General features: G+C 52.4%; 1 protein-coding gene across 2 annotated transcripts in view; it reads left to right on the top strand.

Moving 5' to 3' along the window:
• LOC105483160 (peptidyl arginine deiminase 4) overlaps positions 1-23,662 on the top strand; it is a 55,820-nt gene extending 32,158 nt beyond the window's left edge. For both annotated transcript variants that reach the window (XM_071099525.1, XM_071099534.1), the window contains exons 7-16: positions 65-243; positions 397-500; positions 4,126-4,237; positions 6,320-6,427; positions 13,763-13,917; positions 15,211-15,355; positions 15,591-15,693; positions 17,481-17,551; positions 18,316-18,444; positions 23,183-23,662. In XM_071099525.1, the coding sequence (XP_070955626.1) occupies positions 65-243; positions 397-500; positions 4,126-4,237; positions 6,320-6,427; positions 13,763-13,917; positions 15,211-15,355; positions 15,591-15,693; positions 17,481-17,551; positions 18,316-18,444; positions 23,183-23,416 (1,340 nt within the window). In that variant the 3' untranslated portion in view covers positions 23,417-23,662. The remainder of the gene's footprint in view (positions 1-64; positions 244-396; positions 501-4,125; positions 4,238-6,319; positions 6,428-13,762; positions 13,918-15,210; positions 15,356-15,590; positions 15,694-17,480; positions 17,552-18,315; positions 18,445-23,182) is intronic.
• Positions 23,663-23,915: the final 253 nt, after the last annotated feature.

Below are 23,915 nucleotides of genomic sequence, written 5' to 3'. Positions count from 1 at the left end.
GGAGAGAAGGAAAGGTCTTCAGAAGTGGGGACGCAGACCCGAGTCTCCCCTGCCTCTCTCCTAGGGGGCAGACTGTCCTCCAGGTGCAGGGTAGTCCTGGGTCCCAAGCAGCCCTCTCACTACCTGATGGTCCCAGGCGGAAAACACAACATGGACTTCTACGTGGAGGCCCTCGCTTTCCCAGACACCAACTTCCCAGGGCTCATTACCCTCACCGTCTCCATGTTGGACACGTCCAAACTGGTAGGCCGAGAAGGCAGCCCTGCATCGGGGGCCTGACCTTCCAGGCAGTGGCGTGGCTGGGGAAGGGGGACTCCAAACAACTACCAGAAATGGTAGGTGCTGGGCCCTGGTGGCGGTGACAGCCCCTGCCTCCCCACCCCCCACCCCCTGCAGGAGCTCCCCGAGGCTGTGGTGTTCCAAGACAGCGTGGTCTTCCGCGTGGCGCCCTGGATCATGACCCCTAACACCCAGCCCCCGCAGGAGGTGTACGTGTGCAGGTGAGAGGCCTGGGGGTGCTGGGGTGGGCCCAGACACCTCGGGAGGAGCCCTGGGCCAGCAACAAAGAGCCCGAGTTCCATCCGCAGCACTCAGTGTGTGATGGGAAAACAGTCACCGCTCCCTGCCCACTGAGAGCTTGCCGCTTCTTGGGGGCTCTAAAAAGGCGGGGAGGTTCCTTACTACTGTTGTCATTGCCATAGTCCTGCCTGATGCAGCTGAGGCTACATTAGCTCCCAGGGGCCTGTAGAGTGTGGCCCGTGGACCTTGTGCACCAGAAACTCCTGGGAACTCATTTAAAGTGCACCTTTCTGGACTGGGCACAGTGGCTCATGCCTGTAACCCCAGCAATTTGGGAGGCCAAGGCAGGTGGATCACTTGAGGTCAGAAGTTTGAGACCAGCCTAGCCAACATAGTGAAACCCTGTCTCTACTAAAAAATACAACTGGTCGGGCGTGGTGGCACATGCCTGTAATCCTAGCTACTCAGGAGGCCAAGGCACGAGAATTGCTTGAACGCTGGAGGCGGAGGTTGTGGTGAGCTGAAATTGCACCACTGCACTCCAGCCTGGGCAACAGAGCAAGACTCCATCTCAAAAATGAAATAACCAGCCTGGTCAACATGGTGAAACCTCGTCTCTACTAAAAATACAAAAAATTAACCGGCTGTGGTGGTGGGCGGGCACCTGTAATCCCAGCTACTCGGGAGGCTGAGGCAGGACAATCGCTTGAACCCAGGAGGCCAAGGTTGCGACGAGCCAAGATCATACCATTGCACTCTAGCCTGGGTGACAGAGCAAGACTCGGTCTCGAGAAAAATAGAAATAATAAAAATTAAAAATTAAATTAAATTAAAATGAAATAAAATGCACCTTTCTGGCTGCCTGTGAGCTGCTGGGTCTTATCCCTGGGAAGGGCCAATCTGCGTTTTGGGGAGGTCCACAATCTTCCTGCAGTCTGAGAGCTCCTGACAAGTGTGCTGGGGTCTCAGGAGACCTTCTCCTCCCCTCTTCTGATTGCTTCAGGGGCAGAAGAGTAAGAGGGTAACCTGGTGGAAAGGACGCAGGCCAGAATCCAGTGAGGACTGTATTCCAATCCCAGCACTGTTCCAGGTGGTGTGACCTTGAACAGTGAACTCATATTCTGTCTTCTCCCAGACTGATATGGTTTGGCTCTGTGTCCCCACCCAAATCTCATCTTGAATTGTACTCCCATAATTCCCATGTGTTCTGGGAGGGACCTGGTGGGAGATAATTTGAATCATGGAGGTGGTTCCACCCATACTGTTCTCATGGTAGTAAATAAGTCTCATGAGATCTGATGGTTTTCTCAGGGGTTTCCGCTTTTGCATCTTCCTCATTTTCTCTTGCCGCCGCCATGTAAAAAGTGCCTTTCACCTCCCGCCATGGTGTCTCCAGCCACGTGGGAGTGTAAGTCCTATTAAACCTCTTTTCCTTCCTAGTCTCAGGTATGTTTTTATCAGCAGTGTGAAAATGGACTAATACAGTAAATTGCTACCAGTAAGGGGGGCCTTGCTGAAAAGACACCCAAAATGTGGAAGTAACTTTGGAACTGGGTAACAGACAGAGGTTGGAACAGTTTGAAGGGCTCAGAAGAAGACAGGAAAATGTGAGAAAGTTTGGAACTTTCTAGAGACTTGTTGAATGGCTTTGACAAAAATACTGATAATGATATGAACAATGAAATCCAGACTGAGATGGTCTCAGATGGAGATGAGGAACTTATTGGGAAGTGGAGCAAAGGTGACTCTTGTTAAGTTTTGCAAAGGAACTGGTGGCATTTTGTCCCTGCCCTAGAGATTTGTGGAACTTTGAACTTGAGAGAAATGATTTAGGGTGTCTGGCAGAAGAAATTTTTAAGCAGCAAGCCATTCAAGATGTGACTTGGGTGCTGTTAAAGGCATCCAGTTTTAAAAGGGAAGCAGAGCATAAAGGTTCAGAAAAGTTGCAGCCTGACAATGCAATAGAAAAGAAAATCTCATTTTCTGAGGATAAATTCAAGCCAACTGCAGAAATTTGCATAAGTAACAAGGAACTTAATGTTAAGCCCCAAGGCAATGGGGAAAATGTCTCCAGGGCATGTCAGAGGTCTTCACAGCAGCCCCTCCCATCACAGGCCCAGAGGCCTAGGAGAAAATGGTTTTGTGGGCCAGGCCCAGGGTCCACATGCTATGTGCAGCCTAGGGACTTGGTGCTCTGCATCCCAGCTGCTCTAGCCATGACTAAAGGGGCCAACATAGAGCTCAGGCCCTGGCTTCAGAGGGTACAAGCCCCAAGCCTTGGCAGCTTCCACATGGTGTTGAGCCTGCAAGTGCACAGAAGTCAAGAATTGCGGTTTGGGAACTTCTGCCTTGATTTCCGAAGATGTGTGGAAATGCCTGGATGCCCTGGCAGAAGTTTGCTGCAGGGGTGGGATTCTCATGGAGAACCTCTGCTATGGCAATGCAGAAGGGAAATGTTGGGTTGGAGTCCCCACACAGAGTCCCTGCTGGGATACCACGTAATGGAGCTGTGAGAAGAGGGCCACTGTCCTCGAGACCCCAGAAGGGTAGATCCACTGACAGCTTTCACCATGTGGCTGGAAAAGTCACAGACACTCAACACTAGCCTGTGAAACCAGCCTCCCAGGAGGGAGGCTATACCCTGTAAAGCCACAGGGGTGGAGCTGTCCAAGACCATGAGAACCCACCTCTTGTGTCAGCATGACCTGGATGTCCGACCTGGAGTCAAAGATCATTTCAGAGCTTTAAAATTTGACTGCCCTGCTGGATTTTGGACTTGCATTGGCCCTGTAATCCCCTTGTTTTGACCAATTTCTCCCGTTTGGAATGGCCATATTTACCCAACACCTGTACCCGCATTGTATCTAGGAAGTAACTAGCTTGCTTTTGATTTTATAGCTCGTAGGAGGAAGAGACTTGCTCTGTCTCAGATGAGACTTTGGATTGTGAACTTTTGGGTTAATGCTGAAATGAGTTAAGACTTTGGGGGACTGTTGGGAAGGCATGATTGGTTTTGAAATGTGAGGACATGATATTTGGAGGGGGCAGGGGCAGGATGATATGGTTTGGCTCTGTGTCCCCACCCAAATCTCATCTTGAAATGTACTCCCATAATTCCCACGTGTTGTGGGAGGGACCCAGTGGGAGATAATTTGAATCCTGGAGGCAGTTTCTCCCATACTGTTCTCATGATAGTGAATAAGTCTCATGAGATCTGATGGTTTTATCAGGGGTTTCTGCTTTTGCTTCTTCCTCATTTTCTCTTGCCACCACCATGTAAGAAGTACCTTTCACTTCCCGCCATGGCTTCCCCAGCCATGTGGAACTGTAAGTCTAATTAAACCTCTTTTTCTTCCCAGTCTCAGGTATGTCTTTATCAGCAGCGTGGAAATGGACTAATACATGGGTGGAAGGGGTACCCACTAGTTCCTGCTTGTTAGATGGATTCTATGAGCTCATGCCTGCTAAGAACAGATAGACCGGACGTGCCAGGAGCCTCTGTTCAGGCCACAGGTGACCCCTGAGCACCTGTGTGTCCCTCCCCATCCTTCCAGGCCGAGCTTCAAAATCCAGAGCACTAAGGAGCTGTTTTTCTGCTCTCTCTAGTATTTTTGAAAATGAGGACTTCCTGAAGTCAGTGACTGCTCTGGCCATGCAAGCCAGGTGTAAGCTAACCATCTGCCCCGAGGAGGAGAACATGGATGACCAGTGGATGCAGGTATGTGCCCTGTGGGGCAGGCAGGGCGAATGTCCCTGAGGGCCAAGAGACACTTGGGGTACCCAGGCTCCTGGGGTTCAGCCTGGTGCCTCACTGGCCACCCTTCCTTAGATGGACAGGGAGGTAGGAACCTGAGAGGTCTTGGGTCGGGAGGCTGGAGCAAGTGATTTGTCTGACGTTTGCTGTGGGCCACTGCAGGCCACTGCGGTCACCAAGATGAAAGCCACCTTCCTGCTTGAAAACACTAGGGTGGCCTCGGGAAGTGACTTGAAGCTCAGGAGATTGATGCTCAACCAGCCCCTCAAGTGGTCCTCCCTCCAGGCTGTCCATCTTGGGCTCAGCTACCAAACCAGGTCACTGTTAAGCCCCAAGGCAATAGGGAAAATGTCTCCAGGGCATGTCAGAGGTCTTCACGGCAACCCCTCCCGTCACAGGCCCAGAGGCCTAGGAGAAAATGGTTTCGTGGGCCAGGCCCAGGGTCCCCATGCTACGTGCAGCCTAGGGACTTGGTGCTCTGCATCCCAGCTGCTCCAGCCGTGGCTAAAAGGGGCCGATGTAGAGCTCAGGCCGTGGCTTCAGAGGAAGCGCCCTAGCACTTTCCATGGCTCCCATCTCCTCCTGCTCAGTCTGTTTCCAGGGCCCTCTCAGCCTGCCTGGCTCCCTCCCCTGAGGCCAGCCTGCCACTGTGCCTAGAAACACCCATTTACCATTCTCTGTTTCCGTGCCACTCCCCCATCATGCCAGGAGTACCCCAAGGACTGAGACTAGGCCTCATCCAGTCCAGCACCCCAATGCCTGGCACTGGGCAGTGCCAGTGGGCATTTGGTGGGCGGCACTGACCCTCCCCAGCACTGCCTTCCTTTGCTTTGGGACCCTGCCCTTCCATGCCGCACCCCTGTGGTGCTGCCTCTTGGACCCACCTCCCCATTCCCATCACCCATCTCCAATTCATACCCGTGAATCCCAGCGCGAATTCCTCGTCCATAAGTTTCCCCCATCACCCCCAGCAGGAATTCAACCCTCTTTTCTTTTCACCCCCACACAACATCCTCTCTTCCTTTCTTGCCACTCCATCTTTTTTTTTTTTTTTTTTTTTGAGACGGAGTTTCGCTCTCATTGCCCAGGCTAGAGTGCAATGGCACAATCTCAGCTCACCACAACCTCCGCCTCCCTGGTTCAAGTGATTTTCCTGCCTCAGCCTCCCAAGTAGCTGGGATTACGGGCATGCACCACCACGCCTGGCTAATTTTGTATTTTAATAGAGATGGCATTTCTCCTTGTTGGTCAGGCTGGTCTCGAACTCCTGACCTCAGGTGACCCACCCACCTCAGCCTCCCAGAGTGCTGGGCTTACAGGCGTGACTTACTGCACCAGGCCGCCATTCCATTTTTTTGATACCAGGTTGACTTGTGTGAAATTGCTGATAGGCGCCATTTTTGATTTGCAAGAGTGGAACTTTCGTCTGGTTCATCCTAATAGTAACTTATAGTAGTGATTATGTCCAATATCGCATCTGCCTGCTAGAATACAAGCCCGAGGAGGTGGAATTTGCAGCAGATTCATTTCTAAAACTTCCCCGTGCTCCTCCTGCCCGCTGCAGTGGCCCAGGCTGGGTCTTATCCACCTTCCTTTGGGGAGGAGGCCGGGAGCCCTGGCACCAAGAGGCCTTCTCTGGCCCATCCTAGCTGCATCGGGAGCCCCTCCTCCGTGTCCCCACAGACCCCTCAACCCCTCACCCCCTCATCACCTCCTAACCCTGGTGCTCACTGCCTGGCTCCTGGTTTTCTCACCTTGAGGAGGGGTCTGAGTTTTGCTCACCAGGGGTCACCAGCACCAGCCCAGGCACCACCAGGAGTGGGAGGGAAGGGCGCTCCTGCAGGCTCATGGCCTCTCGTGTACTGGGCAAATATGGGGCAATAAGCTCCGCTTTCTGAGCCCCTTCTCTGAGATCAAACATCTCATGGGATGTGCCCTTGACTGCAAGGGTAAGAGTGCATGGATGGTTTCATGCCCCCATCCTGGCGTTGGGCACCAAGACCCGGGTAGCACGCACAACAGCCTCCTCTCCACTCACTCCCACAGGATGAAATGGAGATCGGCTACATCCAAGCCCCACACAAAACGCTGCCGGTGGTATTTGACTCTCCAAGGAACAGAGGCCTGAAGGAGTTTCCCATCAAACGTGTGATGGTACCTGCCTGGGGTGGGGAGGGGGCACGGCTGCCGAAACCCTCTTGTCTTGAGACTCCCTCCTTTTAGCCTGGCTTCCCCGCCTGCGTCTGTGGCTGAGTAACCCAGGGCAAGCAGGTGGAATTCCTACTAAAGTGGGCTTGTGTAGGCAGGGCTTGTTATTTTTGTTATTACCAAGATAAGATCTGGCTCTTCATTTCCCAAAGCTCTTGTGGCCTGTGAGCTCAGCTTGGTCTCCAGGGAACCCTGCCGAGGAGGTGGCTCAGGCTTGGACCTCCCTGTGCTCTTAAAGAAGCTCTTGCTGCACGGCGGAGGTGGGGCCAGGGCTGGAATCTTTCCCAACGCCCAGCTGGAGGCTTCGTCTTATGGGTGGCGTTTGGCCTTCAGGGGCTCCATCTGGGATGTGGGGGATTTTGGGATCAGTGTGTCAGTGGTCATTTCCTGGGTGTGACTCTACCAGCCAGAGGCTGTCCATGTGGGGGCAGGAAGTGACATATTGCTGACTCATGCTTGACTAGCCTGGCAGGTTGATGCAAACTCAGCACAGAATAATAATAATAATAGTTGCATTTATTGAGCATGAGTCGTGTGTTAGCCAGTGCTGCATTCTTTACCTGCACTGACTCATTTAATTTGATAAACTTTTATGGAGATGCTATCAATAGGCCCATTTTATAGAAGAAGAAACTGAGGCTCAGAGTGGAGAAGTTGGAATTCAAACCCAGCCAGTCCGGCTTGGTGAGCATGCTCTTCCCCGCCCTGCCTCCCTCTGCCTGCTTTCCCAGGAAGACTCCAGGCCTGCACTCTGAGCCCTGGCAGCCCCTTGGCTCAAGGTGCCCAGAGAAAACGACGGAAGGAGTGTGGGGTCCAAGGTTTGCTAGGACACATGGCTTTCCGACAAGCATCTGTACTGTGCCCCAAGGGAAGGGAGAGTGGCCCTGCCCACACAGAAGGCTTCAGAATGAAACTTCAGTCAAACTCAACGACTTGCCCCGAGGCTTGCTTCCTCCTGGCCAAGCTGTGTGCCGAGCAGTCGAGATGCAGAGATGCTGTTGGATTCACAGTGTGTACTCAGCCACGGGGTCAAGTCCATCCTGTTTCAGCAGCGTTGGGGCAAACCAGTCAGCTGCTACTGTGACTTTGCCCTCTTTCCGCTGCTTTCAGTCCTGCCTGGTTCAGTGGCTGTGTCTCCTACTTTGATGCTCCAAGTATAACAAAGGTCAGATTTTCTGATGCCATGAGTCCTGCTGGACAGACAGACGGACACCTCGGCACCGTTGTCATCCCCTTTCCCACAGACAACTTTGGATGAAGGCAGGCGGCACTGGTCCCTCAGCTAAGCACATCTGCATATTCTGACTCAGATCACTCAGAATGAGGCCGGGCGCGGTGGCTCACACCTGTAATCCCAGCACTTTGGGAGGCCAAGGAGGGCGGATCACCTGAGGTCAGAAGTTCAAGACCAGCCTGGCCAACATGGCGAAATCCCATCTCTAAAAATCTCTACAAATACAAAAATTAGCTGGGCATGGTGGCGTGTGCCTGTAATCCCACCTACTCAAGAGACTGAGGCAGGAGAATCCCTTGAACCCAGGAGGCAGAGGTTGCAGTGAGCAGAGATTGCACCATTGCACTCCAGCCTGGATGACAGAGCAAGACTGTGTCTAAAGAAAAAACAAAAACAAAAACAAAAAAAACCACCCAAATCACTCAGAATGAAAAGAATTGGAGAAAAAGTCAGACTCGGCACCAGGCTTTGGCCCCACCTGCCTCTCCAGCACCATTGTGGGCCACTCTTGCTGTCCCTTACCCAGCCCCACCTCCACTGGCCTCCGTCCTATTCTTCAAACTTGCCGAACGTTTCCCCACCTCATGGTCTTTGCATACGCCATTCCCTCTGCCTGCAATGCTGTTCGCTGTCCACGAGGCGGGCTGCTTCTCAGTTTTCAGGTTTCAGCTTCGATTCCCTACTCAGTGAGGCCTTTCCTGATGCTGAAGGAGGGATCCCTACTCCCACCCCAACCCCTAGCCTTCTCCACTACAGCCCCCTGTTGACTTCTTCAGTGTATTTTGTTAAAATCATGGACTCCTTCATCTATTTTTTATTGCCCACGCTGCTGGGCCCGAGGCTGTTATGCCTTAACGCTGTCCATCGGGCAGCTGGCACGAAGCTTCACACAGTGGTGGTTCTTCCCATAAGCATCGTCAGTCAATTTTCTATCACCGCTGTCAATGGGAAACCAGCAGCACTTCCTACAGATAGAAGGCAACTGTGAAGTTAAACAAACTGAAACAAGATCCTGCTACCAAAGCCAGCTCGTTACAAGTGACTGCAGCATCTCGGAGCTGGAGGTCAGCTCTCTGGTTGTTAACACGAGAGATGAGCTGGTGTCAGGGATGTGTTTGCATCACTGAAACTTGAATTTTTGAGGAAGCCAGAAAAGACTGGAGGAAAACGAGAAGGGCAACAGCTTTCCAACGCTGTGTGTGCCTCAGGCTGCATCCCCTGGCACCCGTGAGCATCCCCCGCACAGCCCACTCTTGGGGGGCCACTTCTGCAGACTCTGGACACCCCTTCTTTTGCCTGCAGAAATCCAAGCCTGAAGGCTGTATAACTTACCCCCTCTCACAGCGGCAGCCGGGGCAGTGATGTGGATGAATTTACATTCCTTCATCACTGTTCGAACACATACTCAGCCAGGCCTTGTTCTGGGCACTTGGGATATGACAGGGAGCAACGCCAAGGTCCCTGACCTCACAGAGGGGACATTCTGGCCCGAGAGACAGACAGCAGACAATGAATGGAACAAAGCAGTTATACAGTTCCTTAGAAGGTGACGTCAAGAGCTGCAGGTGCCAGGTGTGGTGGCTTATGCCTGTAATCCTAGCGCTTTGGAAGGCCAAGGTGTGAGAACTGTTTGAGCCCAGGAGTTTGAGACCAGACTGGGCAACATAAGGAGACCTTGTCCCTACCAAAAAAAAAAAAAAAAAATTGTTTTAATTAGCTAGGCATGGTAACGCATGCCTGTAGTCCCAAGTACTAGAGAGGCTGAGGCGGGAGGATCGCTTGAGCCCAGGAGGTCAAGGCTGCAGTGAGTCATGATTGTACCACTGCACTCCAGTCTGGGTGACAGATGAGACCTTGTCTCAGAGGGAAAAAAGAAGAGCTGCAGGAAAAGACAGAGTAGAGCGGAATGGAGGGGCTCACAGGTGCCAGTGTGGTAGGGAAGGTGGATTAGGTCACATTCTTAAAGCCGAGTCTGGTGGCTCATTCCAGTAATCCCAGCACTTTGGGAGGCCAAGGCTGGTGGATTACTTGAACCTAGGAGTTTGAGACCAGCCTAGGCACCATAGTGAAACCCTGTCTCTACAAAAAAAAATTTTTTTAATAAAAATATGGTGGTACATGCCTATAGTTCCAGCTACTTAGGAGGCTGAGGTGGGAGGATCCTTGAACCCTGAAGGGTGAGGCTGCAGTGAGCCATGATCACACTACTGCATTCCAGCGTGGGCAATAGGAGTGAGACCTGGTCTCAAAAAAAAAAAAAAAAAAAAAGGATTGCATTCTTAAATAGGATGGTCAGGGTGAGCTTCACAGAGAGGCTGACCTTATAGCAAACGCTTGAGGGAGGTGAGCGAACTGGCCATGTGAATGGGTGTCTGCGTGAAGAGTGTTGTAGGCAGTGAAACAGCCAGTGCAAAGGCCCTGGGGCAGGAGCCTCCCTTGAGTGTTCAAGAATAGCAAGAAAGCCCGGAGGGGTGGAGCAGAGCAACCAGAAGAGCGGGAGGAAAGGTGGTCAGAGAGGAGATAGGAGGTGGTAGGAGAGGCAGCCAGAGGTGATGGGAGGTGGTAGGAGTGGCGGTCAGGGAGGTGATGGGAGGTGATGGGAGGCGGGAGCAGAGGCAGTCAGGGAGGAGATGGGAGGTGGTAGGCATGGTAGTCAGGGAGGTGATGGGAGGTGGGAAGAGAGGCGGTCAGGGAGGAGATAGGAGGTGATGAGAGGTGGTAGGAGGGGTGGTCAGGGAGGTGATGGGAGGTGATCGGAGGCGGAAGGAGAGGCAGTCAGGGAGGTGATGGGAGGTGATGGGAGGCGGGAGGAGAGGCGGTCAGGGAGGATATAGGAGGTGATGGGAGGTGGTAGGAGGGACTGTGGTCAGGGAGGTGATGGGAGGTGGGAGGAGAGGCGGTCAGGGAGGAGATAGGAGGTGATGGGAGGTGGTAGGAGGGGTGGTCAGGGAGGTGATGGGAGGTGATGGGAGGTGATGGGAGGCGGGAGGAGAGGCGATCAGGGAGGAGACAGGAGGTGATGGGAGGTGGTAGGAGGGGTGGTCAGGGAGGTAATGGGAGGTGGTAGGAGAGGCTGTGGTCAGATAGGTGATGGGAGGCCATAGGAGAGGCAGTCAGGGAGGTGATAGGAGGCGGTAGGAGAGGCGATCAGGGAGGTGATGGGAGGCGGTAGGAGAAGTGGTCAGAGAGGTGATGGGAGGTGGGAGAAGAGGCAGTCAGGGAAGAGCTAGGAGGTGATGGGAGGTAGTAGGAGAGACTGTGGTCAGGGAGGTGATGGGAGGCCGTAGGAGAGGCAGTCAGGAAGGAGATGAGAGGTTGTAGGAGAGGCAGTCAGGAAGGAGATGAGAAGTTGTAGGAGAGGCAGTCAGGGAGGAGATGAGAGGTTGTAGGAGAGGCGATCAGGGAGGTGATGGGAGGCGGTAGGAGAAGTGGTCAGAGAGGTGATGGGAGGTGGGAGAAGAGGCAGTCAGGGAGGAGATAGGAGGTGATGGGAGGTGGTAGGAGAGACTGTGGTCAGAGAGGTGATGGGAGGCCGTAGGAGAGGCAGTCAGGGAGGAGATGAGACGTTGTAGGAGGGGTGGTCAGGGAGGTGATGGGAGGTGGTAGGAGAGGCTGTGGTCAGAGGTGATGGGGAAGGGACAGGATGACAGGATGGAGTTGGGCTTGTTGGCTACTGGTAAGGCCATTGTTTAGAAACTGAGAATCATCACAGGGTCTTAAACAGAGGAGGATTATGATCTGGTTTGTTAGAAAAGAGAACAAGCCCTGCTACGCGTTGTATAAAGAGAGCAGAGGCAAGGGGGAGGGGAGTGGGCAGGTGAAGAATGCTGGGAGTGCAGGCAGGGCGTGGCCGGAGGAGGCGAGAAGCCATAAGATTCCAGCTATGTCTAGAAGGCGGAGCCAGCAGAACATTCGGACCCCCACTATGAGAGAGGCAAGCCAAAGCTGACAGCAAGGCTGTGACCTCTGTGGGTGGCAGGCACCATCCCTTGGAAGGGAAGGACTGTGGGAGGAGGAACAGGTTGATGGAGAATGAGGAGGTGGGAAGAGGGGGCCCAAAGTTCTGTTCAGGGTAAGTGGGAGATAATTGGTCAACATCCAAATGGGAAGTCGGGTGAGCCCCAGTACACATCTGACGTTTGGGAGGGAAAGGATGCCCAGAGATGCGAACACGAGTGTTGTCGGCTCAGGAATGGAATTCCATGAGACTCGGCAGGACCACTGAAGGGGCGAGTGAGGTTGGAGGTGAACCAGGATCCCCCAGAGTCCTGAAAGCCAAATGCAGACAGAGTGCCAAGAACACAGGCATGACCGGCTGATTCAGGGGCTTCTGAGGGGGAAGGTGCGGGCCAGGCATTGCCCTTGGGGTTTGGCTGTGTGTTCATGGAGACCTGGACAAGGAAATCTTGGATGGGCAGGGGAAGGCGGGTTGGTCTGGGTTTTAGAGAGAAGTGGAGAGAGGAACTGGAAGTGTGGTTTTTAAATTTGTGGAATCAGGCTGGGTACAGTAACTCACACCTATAATCCCAACACTCTGGGAGCCGAGGCAGGAAGATTGAGCCCACAAGTTTGAGACCAGCCTGGGCAACATAGTGAGACCCCATCTCTACAGGGAAAAAACAACTTTAAAAATTAGCCAGGTTGTGATGGCATGCACCTGTGGTCCCAGCTACTCGGGCGGCTGAGGCAGGAGGATCGTTTGAGCCCAGGAGGTCAAAACTGCAGTGAAGAAGTACATTTGGAGATCACAGACCTTCTTGAGACCTACTCATCTTCCCAGAAACTCACACCTGGGCACACAATTTGGCGTCTACTCTCAGGAAGTTCATGGCCCCCATGAAGCCTCAGGGAGCGGACCATCTATGTGTAGAAGGCTAGATGTACCCTCTCCTGGGAGGCGGGGGAGATGGGCCGTGGACTGAATAATGGCCCCTGTACATCCTAATCCCCCTGAATCTGATGTTTCCTTATAAGGTAAAAGGGACTTTGCTGAACGTGATTATGTTAGGGATCTTGCGATGGGGTGATTATCCTGGTTTATCCTGGAATGGGGGAGGGCCTGTGATGATGGAAGCAGAGACTAGAGATCTTTGAAGGTGGAAGAAGGGGCTGCCAGCCAAGGCGGCTGTTAGAAGCTGAATAAGACAAGGAAATATAATAGATTCTTTCCTCAGGGCCTCCAGGAGGAACCAGCTCTGCCATCCCTGGACTTAAGCCCAGTGAAACTGATTCACACTTCTGGCCTCCGGAACTTTAAGAGGATAAATGTGGCTGGGCATGGTGGCTCATGCCTGTAATCCTAGCACTTTGGGAGGTTGAGGCAGGCAGATCACTTGAGGTCAGGAATCTGAGACTAGCCTGGCCAACATGGTGAAACTCCATCTCTACTAAAAAAAAAAAAAAAAAAAAAAAAAAAAAGCTGGGGGAGGGATAGCACTAGGAGATATACCTAATGTAAATGATGAGTTAATGGGTACAGCACACCAGCATGGCACATGTATCCATGTGTAACAAACCTGCACGTTGTGCACATGTACCCTAGAACTTAAAGTATAATAAAAAACTATATTAAAATATATATATATATATATACACACACACACACACATATACACACACACAAAAATTAGCTGGGCGTGGTGGGGCATGCCTGTAGTCTCCACTACTCAGGAGGCTGAGGAGTATTGCTTGAACCCAGAGGCGGAGGTTGCAGTGAGCTGAGATCGCGCCACTGCACTCCAGCCTGGGCAACAGAGTGAGACTCTGTCTTAAGGTGGAGAAAAAATGATGTTTTGCAGATTCGTTTTATGCCAAAGTTAAGGTTTCCCAAGCAGCTGGCATGCGTTAGCTAGTCCCTTTTCTTGTCCACTGAATGAACTAAACATTCCTTTAACATTCCACACGTGATAACAGCACCTGCTATGTACCAGCTGCAGACGGTACTGAGTTACTTCCTGTGCCCAAGTTCATCTCTAAACTTGGACCCCCGCACCCTTCACCAGGGACCTCATTCCTCTAACTCTTGGCACTCCCTTCTCATATCTCAGGGTCCAGATTTTGGCTACGTAACTCGAGGGCCCCAAACAGGGGGTGTCAGTGGGCTGGACTCCTTTGGGAACCTGGAAGTGAGCCCCCCGGTCACAGTCGGGGACAAGGAATACCCGCTGGGCAGGATTCTCTTTGGGGACAGCTGTTATCCCAGGTAAGGAGGGGAGTAACAGGAGGGGGCGGCCAGGACCCAGGGAGGCCGTGGAAAAGCAGAGGCCAGAGTGGAAGGCTCACCTACCTGCTTCCGACTCTAGAGGGCGCAACAGGCTTGAGGGAGTATGAGGGGAATCCAAGTACAGGGTGAGGAATGCAGGCTTTGGAGCCCATAGACCCAAGTTCAGTTCCAGCTCTGCCACTTACCCTCTTTCAGTCAGTGAATATTTACTGAGCATCCGGAATGTTCTGGGAGCTGGGAATGCAACCATGGACACGAAAGACAAGTCCTTACCACTACTCTAGTGGGGAAATAGATGATAGAAAAGTAGACAAGATAATTTCAAATAGTGACAAAAACAAAAGAGAGGGGCACAGGAGGAAGAGGAAACGTTAGGGTGACCAGAAGGGCCTCTTTGGGGAAGGGGCTTTTGAACTGAGGCCTAATGACAGAAGGGACAGGGCCACATGGAGATCTGGGACAGAGAGTTCCAGGCAGATGAAAGTGCGTGTGCAAAGGCCCTGAGGCAGGAATGAGCTCCTGTGTGCAAGGCCAGGATGGCTAGAACTAATTGAACAAGAAGAAGAGTCTGGGCACAGTGGCTCACGCCTATAATCCCAGCACTTCGGGAGGCTGAGGTGGGTGGATTACCTGAGGTCAGGAGTTCGAGACCAGCGTGACTAACATGAGGAAACCCTGTCTCTACCAAAAATACAAAAATTAGCTGGACGTGGTGGCACATGCCTGTAATCCCAGCTACTCGGGAGGCTGAGGCAGGAGAATCACTTGATCCCGGGAGGCAGAGGTTGCAGTGAGCCGAGATTGCACCAGCCTCGGCAACAGAGGAAGACTCTGTCTCAAAAAAAAAAAAAAAAAAAAAAGAGTAAGAGCAGGGCAATGGAACGCTAATGGGTTTTTTTAGGAGAAAACTGAGGCTCAAACAGGTGAAGGAATGTCCCCAAGGCCACACGGCTAACAAGAGATCACCAACTTAGGTCAGTCTGGCTCTAAACCCATCTGTACTCAGAACACCAGCATCTCGTCTAATTCAAGAGGCAGTGCTTTCTGAGGCTAAACTCTGTCCTACTTAGTGCTTCAGTTTCCCCCAATGAAACTAGAATGACAATTCCTTAATTTCTCAAATGTTAGGGGATAAAATAAAGGCATTCCAGCCTCCTGCATCCTTTTCTCAGCCGAAGGAGAACCCTGACCTTTTTGCCAGGCCCCTTGTCCTTCAGAGACTTCCCTGTAGTCCTTGCTGCCAATAACACCCCTTTAACCCTGCCATGATAGTAGTGACAGCCGGGAGATGCACCAGGCCCTGCAGGACTTCCTAAGCGCCCAGCAGGTGCAGGCCCCTGTGAAGCTCTATTCTGACTGGCTGACCGTGGGCCACGTGGACGAGTTCCTGAGCTTTGTGCCTGCACCTGACAGGAAGGTACAGTCTTGGGGGCTGCCTCAGGAAGCGATGCCTCCTTCCTAAGCAGACCCTCTGCCTGGGGTGGGAGCAACGTCACTTGTCTGAGTCTATTTTTCCTTCACCCTTAGGATGGGAGTAGAGGAGGTGGCCAGTTTGGGTCCAAGTCCACACTCCTCCCACCCTCGGCAGATCCACCCTCCTTGGGAGCCCCAGGGGCAAAGCTGACTTCTAACCCCAGTGTTTCTGCCTCCAGGGCTTCCGGCTGCTCCTGGCCAGCCCCAGGTCCTGCTACAAACTGTTCCAGGAGCAGCAGAATGAGGGCCACGGGGATGCCCTGCTGTTCCAAGGGATCAAGAGTAAGTCGACCCTGCCTTGTTCTCCCATCCGTGCACCTTCCTGCTTCCCGTGGTCTGCTGTTGCCTGGAGGGAATCATCCAGGCAACAGGGTAGCATCTGAGCACCTACTGTGTGCCAGGAACTGTGCCAAACACTGGGGAGACTGCATGGACAGGGCAGAGCAGCTCGCTACCCAGTAGGCTCACAGGCCAGGGGAAGTGAGTCAACAGAACAACTGCAACACAGGGGCTTTGAGGGGTGTCTGAGTGGACGGAGCTCAGGGAAGCCTTCTTAGAGGAGGCAAAGGCCAAGTAGGAGCATGCAAGTAGGACTTGGCTGGGCAAACGGGGCAGGGAAATGACAGGAAGAGAGATATTACAGGCAGAGGGACAGGGCGTGTGAAGGCTCAGAGGCAGGAGAAAGCGTGATGTGTGTGAGGACCCGGGGGAGGTTCGGTCTGGCTGGAGCACAGATGAAATATTTCAGCAGAGCTCACAAACACGGGCCAGGCCCACGGGCTGAGAAGCCTCTGTGGCTGAGAGCTCCACCTCAGGTCTGAGTATGTTGTGTGGTGTCAGGTGAGGGCGGATCTGTTTCTTCCTCTCTTGATGGGATCTCTTTGGAGACAAGAGAATTTAGCATTAATGCAAGACAAAATATTTTAGTGAACAAGTTTCAGTGGTTCAACTTTTTAATAATTATAAGTAAACCTGTTACATTTTTCTGGACGTTCTTTTTTTTGAGACGAAGTTTTCCTCTATTGCCCAGGCTGGAGTGCAGTGGCGCAATCTCAGCTCTCTGCAGCCTCCACCTCCTGGGTTCAAGTGATTCTCCTGCCCCAGCCTCCCAAGGAGCTGGGATTACAGGCGTGCACCACCACGCTCGGCTAATTTTTTGTATTTTTAGTAGAGATAGGGTTTTGTCAGGCTGGCCAGGTTGGTCCCGAACTCCTAACTTGGTGATCCTCCCGCCTCGGCCTCCCAAAGTGCTGGGATTATAGGCGTGAGCCACCGAGCCCTGCTCAAAACAAGGAAATTTCTTATTGATGGCAACTAAATGGTATTTGTAGCATTTTTATCACACAGTAGATTCCATCTATTCACTATACTTTTCTGAGCTGTCTGTCCTGCATGCAAATAGATATTTTTTAATGTTGTCTGTTTTCTGTGCTGTTCCTATAAGTGTGCTATCAAAATACATTAAACTAGGCCAGGCGCGGTGGCTCACGCCTATAATCCCAGCACTTTGGGAGGCTGAGGCGGGTGGATCACTTGAGGTCAGGAGTTCGAGACCAGCCTGGCCAACATGGTGAAACCCCGTCTCTACTAAAAGTACAAAAGTTAGCTGGGTACGGTGGTGTGTGCCTGTAATCCCAGCTGCTGGGGAGGCTGAGGCAGGAGAATTGCTTGAACCTGGGAGGTGGAGGTTGCAGTGAACCGAGATCGTGCCATTGCACTCCAGCGTGGGTGACAGAGCAAGGTTCCCTCTCAAATAAATAAATTAATTTAATTAAACTATAAAAATATATTTTAAAAATAGAATTTAAATGAGGTGAGAACATTTTTAATGAGAACTTATACTGCTAAAATATTGTATTAAGGCATTTGACTCACAGACGCTCATAGCAAACGTGTATGGTAAGAATTATTACTGCCTCCATTTTATAGGTAGGAATACTGAGTCCTCCTGGCACTGGCTGGGAAGAGGGAAATCGACCTCTGAATTCATTTGCCTTTTTTTTTCTTTTTTTCTTTTTCTTTTTCTTTTTCTCTTTTTTTTTTTTTCTTTTTCTTTTTCTCCATGACAGAAAAAAACCAGCAGAAAATAAAGAACATTCTGTCAAACACGACATTGAGAGAACATAATTCATTTGTGGAGGTAGGAGCCTGGGTGCCCACACCCCAGCAGACCTGGCGCCCCACCCTTCCCGCCCCTCACTCCCCACCCCCAGCCACTTTCCCAGTGATTAGAGGCACATCGCAGGAGTCTCCCTCAGGATCTCAGGATGTGCTGGAAGACAGAGACACAGAAGCAGGGGCGAGGCAGAGACTGGGAGAGGCTGAGGGAGCAGAGGAAGCAGGAGGCCCCAGTGCCCCCCGAGAGTACTGGCCAGAGGTCCCTCGGCCAGGGGACCCTGGCAGCTGCCCTCACTGCCTTCCTGACACTGTCCCAGGTCCTTCCCTCGGCCAGGGGACCCTGGCAGCTGCCCTCACTGCCTTCCTGACACTGTCCCAGGTCCTTCCCTCGGCCAGGGGACCCTGGCAGCTGCCCTCACTGCCTTCCTGACACTGTCCCAGGTCCTTCCCTCGGCCAGGGGACCCTGGCAGCTGCCCTCACTGCCTTCCTGACACTGTCCCAGGTCCTTCCCTCGGCCAGGGGACCCTGGCAGCTGCCCTCACTGCCTTCCTGACACTGTCCCAGGTCCTTCCCTCGGCCAGGGGACCCTGGCAGCTGCCCTCACTGCCTTCCTGACACTGTCCCAGGTCCTTCCCTCGGCCAGGGGACCCTGGCAGCTGCCCTCACTGCCTTCCTGACACTGTCCCAGGTCCTTCCCTCGGCCAGGGGACCTCAGTTCCCACACTGTCCCCCACCAACCCCACCACCGGCAGTTCCCCACTCACTGCCTCTGCCCCTCCCCTCAGAGATGCATTGACTGGAACCGCGAGCTGCTGAAGCGGGAGCTGGGCCTGGCTGAGAGTGACATCATCGACATTCCGCAGCTCTTCAAGCTCAAAGAGTTCTCCAAGGCCGAAGCCTTTTTCCCCAACATGGTGAGGAGGTGGCGGCTTTAAAACCCCACGGGATGGCATGGAGGTAGCTCAGCCCGAGAGGCCAGCAGGGCACCCGGGCGGGCCCAGAGGGCTTGGCTCCTCTCCGTAACCGCTTGTAGCTTTGTCCTGAGTGGTACAAGGTCAGACATGACCAGGTCCGTGCACGTTGGTGTCTGTCCACGAGGTCAGGCTTCTACTGATGCTATTTCCATCATAAAATCCACAAGCCGCACGGAGTTCCCCGGGGGCAGTTCTCAGGTGGGCAGAGCCCTGGGCATGCAGGCTCAAGCCACTCCACAAGTCAGTCAGTACTGCAAACCATACATAGTAGTGTACTTAATCAACATAGAAATGTTATAGACGAAACATTCCACATCAAAGCAATATTTAACATCAAGAGAGAAAGGGATAGGAAAAGGGGTCAATGAACCAGTCCAAGGAGAGTGATGTGGACAAGGAGAGGGTCCTAGGCTGATCTGAATGGACATCAATGTCTTGCAAGGAAGAGTGTAATTTTGGCAGAGCCTTCAAGAGCTGGTGCCAGGCGCTAATCACTAGTGACAGCAAGACAGTGTCTGTTAAGACAGTCACCTTGGCCGGGCGCGGTGGCTCAAGCCTGTAATCCCAGCACTTTGGGAGGCCGAGACGGGCAGATCACGAGGTCAGGAGATCGAGACCATCCTGGCTAACACGGTGAAACCCCGTCTCTACTAAAAAATACAAAAAACTAGCCGGGCGAGGTGGCGGGAGCCTGTAGTCCCAGCTACTCGGGAGGCTGAGGCAGGAGAATGGCGTAAACCCGGGAGGCGGAGCTTGCAGTGAGCCGAGATCGCGCCACTGCACTCCAGCCTGGGTGACAGAGCGAGACTCCGTCTCAAAAAAAAAAAAAAAAAAAAAAAAAGACAGTCACCTTGAGGCCGGGCGTAGTGGCTCACACTTGTAATCCTAGCACTTTAGTAGGCCAAAGCGGGTGGATCACTTGAGGTCAGGAGTTCGAGACCAGCCTGGCTAACATGGTGACACCCCATCTCTACTAAAAATACAAAAATTAGCCAGGTGTGGTGGCAGGAGCCTGTAATCCCGACTACTTGGGAGGCTGAGGCAGGAGAATCACTTGAACTCGGGAGACAGAGGTTGCAGTGAGCCAAGATAGCACTATTGCACTCCAGCCTGGGCGACAGAGTGAGACTCTATCTCAAAAAAAAAAAAAAAAAAGACAGTCATCTTGAGCTAGTGAAGACCTGATCTTTTTATAGCTGGAGTCCTCTGGTGTGGACTGATAGTAATAGAGTGTGCCTGCTTATGTCCCTGCCTGGTTGGGTGCAGTCTCTGTTGATTAGTCAAACATCTGGTTCCTGTTAGCATGGTGCCTTTTGAAATGTAAGATGGAGTCTTTTTCTAAGATGGAGTCACTTATGCCAAGGGTGCTCTCTACAGGCTTACATGGCCCTGTACCACTTCCAGAGCACCTTCTGGTATCTCACAACAATTCCGGGAGTCAGAGTCTATCGCCGCCTCTGCCAGGGCTCTGACTTCAGACCCCACACCAGAACCAACATGCTGCCTTCCTACCTAGCAGCTTCCCTGGGGCCTGGGGGTGGTGCCGGGGATGGAGGGACGGATGGGGAGTCAAGCAACAAACAAGACGCCCTCAGGTCACCTTATGCACCATAACAGGGACACATGTGGGGGCACCACCTCAGACTGGGGGGTCCGGGAAGGCGCCTGTGAGGAGGTGGGGCTGGCACTGCCTAGGCTGAGTGGGTGGGATCCACCTTCTGGAGGCTGCCCTTGAGAGTGGTCCCACCTTTGTCCTGAGCGTTCACTGTGTCCCCGAGTGCTGTCTTCATATCATCCACTGTGTGTTTGCCACTCCTTGGCCCCATTCCTCCCTCTCTTCAGAGCATACCCGAGGCCCAGGCAGAGACTTCGCCCAGTTCTACGGGGGAACTCCAGCCACCCCCTTCTTCTGGAGCTGGGGGTTACAGTTCAAGGAGGAGCCAGCAGGCCCTACCACAGTGGTTTTCAAACTGGGTTCCCTAGGGCCCTTGAGTTTGAAGGCAGTGCCTCAAATCCAGTGGTTCCGATTTTCTGTTTCTGCATGGACATTCTGCAAAAGACTGTGTGTAGATAAAGGGTCCCTTGGCCAAAAGAAATTAAACTATTGACCCCAAACATTTTGTTTCCCTCTAGTTTAGCCAAGCCAGGCTTCCCAGTGCAGGAATGAAAGTGGATGCTCAGCCGGGCACGGTGGCTCAAGCCTGTAATCCCAGCACTTTGGGAGGCTGAGACGGGCGGATCACGAGGTCAGGAGATCGAGACCATCCTGGCTAACACGGTGAAACCCCGTCTCTACTAAAAAATACAAAAAACTAGCCGGGCGAGGTGGTGGGCGCCTGTAGTCCCAGCTACTCGGGAGGCTGAGGCAGGAGAATGGCGTGAACCTGGGAGGCGGAGCTTGCAGTGAGCTAAGAGCCGGCCACTGCACTCCAGCCTGGGCGACAGAGCAAGACTCCATCTCAAAAAAAAAAAAAAAAAAAAGTGGATGCTCATGGCTACAGTAGTCAGCAACGCTGAGAGCTGACTGTGCACCTTCACTGTTCAAGGTCCCCAGAGGAAGCCTGAGCATGAGACCTCTCTCCTGGGAGCTGGCTGTGGGAGGCAGGGAAGAGGGAGTGAAACAGGCAGAGAGATGAACAGTGGGAGGCACTTAGCACACACGAGCTGTGTCTAGGCGGTGGCAAAGAATGAGACGCCCCCTTGAGGACCCATGGAAAATGGCTGTGCACCTACTATGTGCCAGCACAGTGCTGTGCCTACGTGTTCTTACCTAATTGTCATTGCAACGGGAATGTGTGTTGGGCTCATTTTGCTGATGCGGCTCAGAGGGGTAATGTGACTTGCCTAAGGCTACACAGCTATTGAATAGCAGAGTTGGGATTCAAACCCACATAGGCCTATAGCCAAAATCCTCACCTTTCCACCTCACCGGGCCGCCTGCCAATCTAATGGAGGAAGCAGAGTCATTTACATACATGATTTACATATGGAAAGTGCCATAACAGAGGCAGTCATTTACCCATCCAGTCAACAGATATTTATTGAGTGCCTACTATGTGCAAGGCACAGTGCTGGGAGTTATGGGAACACAGAGCAAGAGTGACTGCCAGAGCTCAGGGATTCATGAGCAGTTTCACAGAGGGGCTGCCACTTGAGCTGGGCCCTGAGTAATAGAAAGAGTTTACCAGAAGAGGGCAGGCAGGGGAGGAGAGTGTAGTGTTAAGAGCATGGGCAGCAGCAGAAAGAATAAAATCAGCCAGGAGGGGTGGCTCATACCTGTAATCCCGCACTTTGGGAGGCTTCAGCGGGAGGATTGCTTGAGTCCAGGAGTTCAAGACCAGCCTGAGCAACATGGAGAAACTCTGTCTCTACAAAAAATACAAAACTTAGCCAGGCATGGTGGCATGTGCTGAGGCAGGAGGATTGCTTGAGCCCAGGAGATGGACATTGCAGTGAGCTGAGATCGCATCACTGAACTCTAGCCTGGGTGACAGAATGAGACCCTCTGTCTCACTCGAAAAACAAAAAAAATGAAATCATGTCCTTTGCAGCAACATGATGGAGCTGGAGGCACTATCCTAAGTGAACTAAAACAGAAAATCAAATACGGCATGTTCTCACGTATAGGTAGAAACTAAACAGTGGTGCACATAGACACAGAGATGGAAATAATAGGCACTGAGGACCACCAAAATGGAGAGAATGAGAGCGAGGTGAGGGCTGGAAACTTACCTCTCAGGTACGATGTTCACTATTTGCATAATGGATACACTAGAAGCCCTGTGCCCACCAGTAAGCACTATACCTGTGCAACAAATATGCATATGTACCCTGAATCTAAATTGTTTAGATTTAAAATAAATAAGAGTATGGAACTTGGAGTCTAATAGCTGTAGTCCTAGAATAGCTGGGTGGCCTTAGGCAAGCCATTTTCCACATCTGGGTCTCAGTTTTCTCATTTGTAAAGTGGGGATATTATTCTTATTTTGTTTTATTTTTTTGAGACAGAGTCTCACTCTGTCACCCAGGCTGGAGTGCATTGAGATGATCTTGGCTCACTGAAACCTCCACCTCCTGGGTTCAAGCGATTCTCCTGCCTCAGCCTCCTGAGTAGCTGGGATTACAGGCGCACCTGGCTAATTTTTGTATTTTTAGTAGAGACGGGGTTTCGCCATGTTGGCCAAGCTGGTCTCGAACTCCTGACCTCAGGTGATCCACTCGCCTCGGCCTCCCAAAGTGCTGGAATTACAGGCGTGAGCCACCACACCTGGCAATTTTTATTTTTGAGATAGAGTCTCTCTCTGTTGCCCAAGCTGCCAGGCTGGAGTGCAGTGGCACAATCACAGCTCACTGCAGCCTTGACCTCCTGGGCTCAAGTGATCCTCCTGCCTCAGCCTCCAAAGTAGCTGGGACCACAGGCATGCACCCCCATGCCCAGCTAATTTTTAAAAATACTTTTTGTAGAGATGGGGTCTCGCCATGTTGCCCAGGCTGGTCTCAAACTCTTAGGCTCAAACGATCCTCCTGCCTCAGCCTCCCAAAGTGCTCAAACTACAGGTCTGAGCCACTCTGCCTGGAGGGGCTGTTATTTGCAAAGGTCAGAGAAGGGAGGGGCCGCTCAGATTGCGCTGCAGGCTGCCTGCTGCTGCCTGTGACCTGAGCCCTCATTTCTCTGCAGGTGAACATGCTGGTGCTGGGGAAGCACCTGGGCATCCCCAAGCCCTTCGGGCCCATCATCAACGGCCGCTGCTGCCTGGAGGAGAAGGTGCGATCCCTGCTGGAGCCTCTGGGCCTCCAGTGCACTTTCATCAATGACTTCTACACCTACCACATCAGGCATGGGGAGGTGCACTGCGGCACCAATGTGCGCAGAAAGCCCTTCTCCTTCAAGTGGTGGAACATGGTGCCCTGAACCCATCTTCCCTGGCGTCCTCTCCCTCCCGGCCAGATGTCGCTGGGTCCTCTGCAGTGTGGCAAGCAAGAGCTCTTGTGGATATTGTGGCTCCCTGGGGGCAGCCAGCCCTCCCAGCCCTGGCTTGCTTTCTTCTTCTGTGTCCCAGTTTCCCACTCTGAAGACCCCAAGATGGTCCTAGCATTGCACACTCAGTTCTGCTCTAAGAAGCTGCAATAAAGTTTTTTTAAGTCACTTTGTACATGAGGTCAAGATGTTGTTGGTGTCGTTCATTCATTCACTCATTTGTCATGGTTGAATTGACTGTTACAAAACAAACTGAAAAGTGTTCACAGGCTGCCCTGAAGGCCACGTTATTGTGTGTGTGTTTTGCTCCCAGACATGTATTTGGGCTATAAAATTTTGCATGATCCTAGTTCATTCTGAGTTTCCCACAGGACCTTTCCAAGAAGAGGAGGAGGGAGCAGAGGAGGGGTCAGCCCCACTGAGGGTCTGGGCA

Source organism: Macaca nemestrina, chromosome 1 (genome assembly GCF_043159975.1).
Source record: "Macaca nemestrina isolate mMacNem1 chromosome 1, mMacNem.hap1, whole genome shotgun sequence".
Lineage (NCBI taxonomy): Eukaryota > Metazoa > Chordata > Mammalia > Primates > Cercopithecidae > Macaca > Macaca nemestrina.
This window is presented reverse-complemented; position numbering and strand designations above follow the sequence as displayed.